Source organism: Merops nubicus, unplaced genomic scaffold (assembly GCF_000691845.1).
Source record: "Merops nubicus isolate BGI_N331 unplaced genomic scaffold, ASM69184v1 scaffold29074, whole genome shotgun sequence".
In the NCBI taxonomy this organism is placed as follows: domain Eukaryota; kingdom Metazoa; phylum Chordata; class Aves; order Coraciiformes; family Meropidae; genus Merops; species Merops nubicus.
Window position 1 is genome coordinate 1 of NW_008605398.1, and position 4,117 is coordinate 4,117.

General features: G+C 47.4%; 1 protein-coding gene across 1 annotated transcript in view; it reads left to right on the top strand.

Annotated features, from left to right (window-relative positions):
• Positions 1 to 78: 78 nt before the first annotated feature.
• Positions 79 to 4,117, top strand: part of TTC25 (tetratricopeptide repeat domain 25) — a gene marked incomplete at both ends in the record, with an annotated part of 8,433 nt that continues 4,394 nt past the window's right edge. Inside the window, 4 exon segments of the mRNA XM_008939324.1 lie at positions 79 to 210; positions 457 to 610; positions 2,218 to 2,279; positions 3,254 to 3,410. Coding sequence (XP_008937572.1) covers positions 79 to 210; positions 457 to 610; positions 2,218 to 2,279; positions 3,254 to 3,410 — 505 coding nt within the window.

The following is a 4,117-nucleotide window of genomic DNA, read 5'->3' on the forward strand; positions in this document are numbered from 1 at the left end:
CCCCCAGCCAGGGGCGCCCCTGCGTGTCCGCGCTGCCCAGCCAGCCCTGGCGACCCGCCCCTGTCTGCTCCCTCCCAGGCGCTGAAGCTGAGAGCAGGAGACAAACACTGCCTAGCTGCCCGCTCAAAGTGTTACCTGAAACTTGGAGACACAGAAAATGCCCTGAAAGATGCTGAAGCTTCTCTCCAAAATGACAAAACATTCTCCAAGGTACGAAGTGGTGAGAGTGTGGAGTGGCCAGGGACAGGTCTTTCTTTTATCTGTGAAACTCAGAAGGGTTTGGGAGACAGTGTTGTGTAGAAACAGCCAGCTCTGAGTTCCAGGCTCAGATTTTATTCTTTGCAGACTGCCAGTGTGGGGCTCTCCCTTCTCCCTGGTGGGGAACTCATTGACATCTCTGAAGCTTTTTTTTCCTCCTCTTTTTGATTCTTTTTTCTTTTCCAAATGTCATTTTAGGGACTCTACCAAAAGGCTGAGACATTGTACACCATGGGTGATTTTGAATTTGCATTGGTGTTTTACCATCGAGGCCACAGACTGCGTCCAGAGCTGCACAAGTTCAGGCTGGGCATCGAGAAATCGCAGGAGGCGATTGTCAACTGCATTGGAAGTAAGATGTGTCATCTCATGGCCCCCACCAGCAAAGCCAGGAGCTTCTGGTGGACCACTGACAGCATGTTGGCTCAGCAAGTGAGCCAAGGACCCTGCAACAACCAGAGCTCTCTGCTTCTGGCTTCATGTGCTCAGTGGTTGCCCTTGAAACCAGGAAAAACCCAAACGAACACAGCTCTTTGTTTCATGCCTACTCATGTACATTGTCTAATAACTTCAGTTATGTAAGCAGATTGTGACACTATCTTAAATTTCCAAAGTCACCATGAAAATGTTTTAGATAACACAGGAAAAAAGCAGCTCAATTGCTTACAGCCCTGCTGATTACAGACTCTATTCAGAGATCTTTATCCTGATCCTCACAGTTTGTAACAAAATTTGCCTTGGTGCCTGAGACCAGCCTCCCTCAGATCCTGACTGCCCAGCCTCCCTCAGATCCTGACTGCCCAGCCTCCCTCAGATCCTGACTGCCCAGCCTCCCTCAGATCCTGACTTTACCCCAGATTACATAAGAGCAGTGAAGCTCTGGATGCTTTCCCCCCGCTTACATAAGAGCAGTGAAGCTCTGGATGATTGCAGTGGAGCTGTTCCTGGCCCAGGACCTGCTGGTGTTCAAAGCAAACTGAAAACTCCTCCCTTTTCCCTCAGCTGTCCCAGGCTGGTGAAGGGGGATGGCCCAGGGGCACGGGGCCTGTCCTGGGGCTGCCCAGGGATCTGTGGAGCCCACACCCCCACACCACAGCCCTGAGCCCACGGCTGTTCAAGTGCCCTACTCCCCCTGTAATTGGTCTCAAAATCTCTGTGCCACACATTAACTCCATGTCCCTGCTGTGTAAAAGCCTGAAGCCTTTTCCTATGGGATATTTAAAAAGCAGGGAGAGTTTCCAGATTTGGTTTGCTTTCCTCCATCACTGATGCTTTCTTAGCTTAATACAAGTGCCTAGATATCTTTGCAGCTCTCACCTGAAATCCTTCCCACACTTGACATGCTGAGCTAAGGGCTCTACGTGCCTTCAAGCACCTGGGCTGTAAGCAAATGAACTGATTAAAAACCAAAAAGACTGTTGTATTTTTTTTTCTTTAAATCAAGAAATGGCTCCTAGATGCAAGGAAAAGGACACAAGGAAACATGTTAGCATTTGATCTAAATGTCTAAATAGTTGGGAAATGCACATTCAGATTAACAGGGCACATCCCCAAAAGCACTTCACAGAATCTGCTTGGCTTGGCAGGCTCAGAAACAGTGTGTGAAGCTCCCCCCTTCCTCCTGGACTCTGTCTTCTGCTGTCACCCTTCAGAAGAACCCATTGTCCTCTTCCCTCCTCTGTTCCCAGGCAGGATGGAGCATGTCTCTGTAGGCAAATTGTGCTGTGCTGGGAGCCCCCAGTGCCATCAGGAAATAGAGATTGACATGCTGAGAGGAGCTGCATCCATGAGCTGTATTCCCAGAAATTACCAACATCTGCATATTCCACATGAAAAAATGAGTAGAAAGCCTTATTTCAAACAGGACGTTATGGGCTCGGCACATTTATGGTCACTGTAATTTCTAAAGCCTCTGCACTGCTGTTCTTGAGCACTGACAAGTATTTTCTCTGTTTGCAGGTCCATCCTCTATTAAACTGGAGAATAAAGAGGATCTGTGCTTTATAAGCAGGCAGGCAGAGGTACAGGCTGAAGAGCTCTTGCTTTAGAGGCTAACTGGAGTTATGAGAACACTGGCACTTTCTGAGAGGTGTTAGAGGATTAGCAGTCTCTGGGGGTAGGGCTGCTCTGGGGAAGCACCCTGCTCTGCAGGAGAGCACTCACCAACCTGCTCTCAGCCTCGTTCGGGCTCAGACAAACGTTAAAGGAGGAGGTTGAAGGTCTGGGAAGAGCAGCCAGGGAGAAACAGAGCCCAGTCTGAAATTTCCCTCCCAGCCTGTTCCTGCCTGGTGCTGCTGATCTCCCATCGAAGGCTAATCAGTAACAGCCCTGAGGTCAGAGCCAGGGTACATGTAGCCAGGATATTTACTCTGGGTTTACCTGATGTTTAGGGTTCATGTTTTTGATACTGGACACTTTCTCGATTGCTTAATTTTGGGGTGGTCCATTGGAGCAGTGCCTCACCCCTGAGACACCCAGCCACGTTTTGTTCCACGTCAGCGCAGCGAATGCTCCTTGCTTCCTTCAGCTGGAGTTACAGGTCCTCAGAGGAAATCATTTGTACAAAGGGGCCTAAAGATTAGCACTGTAATTGGTGGGGGTTTGAATGTGAAACTTCAGAAATGCCCTCCTGCTCTCTCAGCAGCCCTGGCTCTTACAGCCTCTGTTGCTTTGACTGTGGACACCTAGAGCTGCCTTTCCCACAGCCTTAATGTCCTCCCCAGCACCGACCAGGGGAACCCCCAGAACAGTGCAAGGCACCAGGGCAGAATTTAGTCTTGCTGTTACTCTAATGCCCCCTCCTGTTCTTGGAAGTAAGGGAGCACAACTGGGTGCAAAATTTCAGTTGCTCATGACCAAAGCAATTGGTGAGATATCAACTTTTTGCTTTTATGTAAACAATAAGTTGGCTGATTTGGAGTGTAAACAGAATTCTGCTAATTCTAGTGTTCCCCACTAATACCCCCTAACTCCCTTTATTTTTTTCTCACTGCAGAGCAAGAAAGCAAATGAGAAACTCCAAACCAAACTGACTAAGGATCAGAGCTGGACAAGGAAGCAGAAGCCTGCGAGGAATCCAAAAACAGAGCGGCAGCTTCTTGGAGAGCTTTATGCTGACAAGGCCTACCTGGAAAAGTTGCTCAAGGATAAAGGTCTTTCTCATTTGTATTTAACTGAATGTTCATTCTAAGCAGGTTCCTTTTATTTTTCTTCTTTTTAATCCCTCTGACAGCTCTTCCTTACAGGTATCAGAGCCCACCTAGCACACAGTGCTGGCGGTGCTCATGAGGGGGCAGGGGTCTGGAGAGAACAGGTATTTTTGGAGCCAGATCCAATATTCATAACTATGAGCACATTTCCTTGACTATTAAATATCAGGCTTTTATAACGAACAATAAATCAACTCAAAGCAATCTGTGCTGATGAAATCAAAAGCAGAAGCAGGATCATTACAAATTACTTAATTTCTGTCATAATGACAAATCCCACTAATGCATTAAGGGCAAAGCATTGCTCAAAAGACTGTAATTCATTTGTGGCTTCATTGTAAATGCTCTTAAGATCAAGATGGAGGACTTGGAGAAGTATCTTATTTTGGAACTAGGCAGAAAGGTGATTCCCCTTCAGTCATTTTTCTAGGGAACTCTTTCCTCAGTAATAGAGCAGCAATTAAGGATTCAGTCTGGGTTTTATGGTATTACTGGCATTAATAATATATATGGGCTCTCTGGTTTCCAGAGGTGTAAAAGGCCCCTTGATGTCTGTCCTGTAGTGTCACAACACTTTTCAAAGTACAAACTCCTGTACAGAGGTTGGGTGCTTGCTCCATGCAGCCACCCCCCATTAACCACCCCCCGAC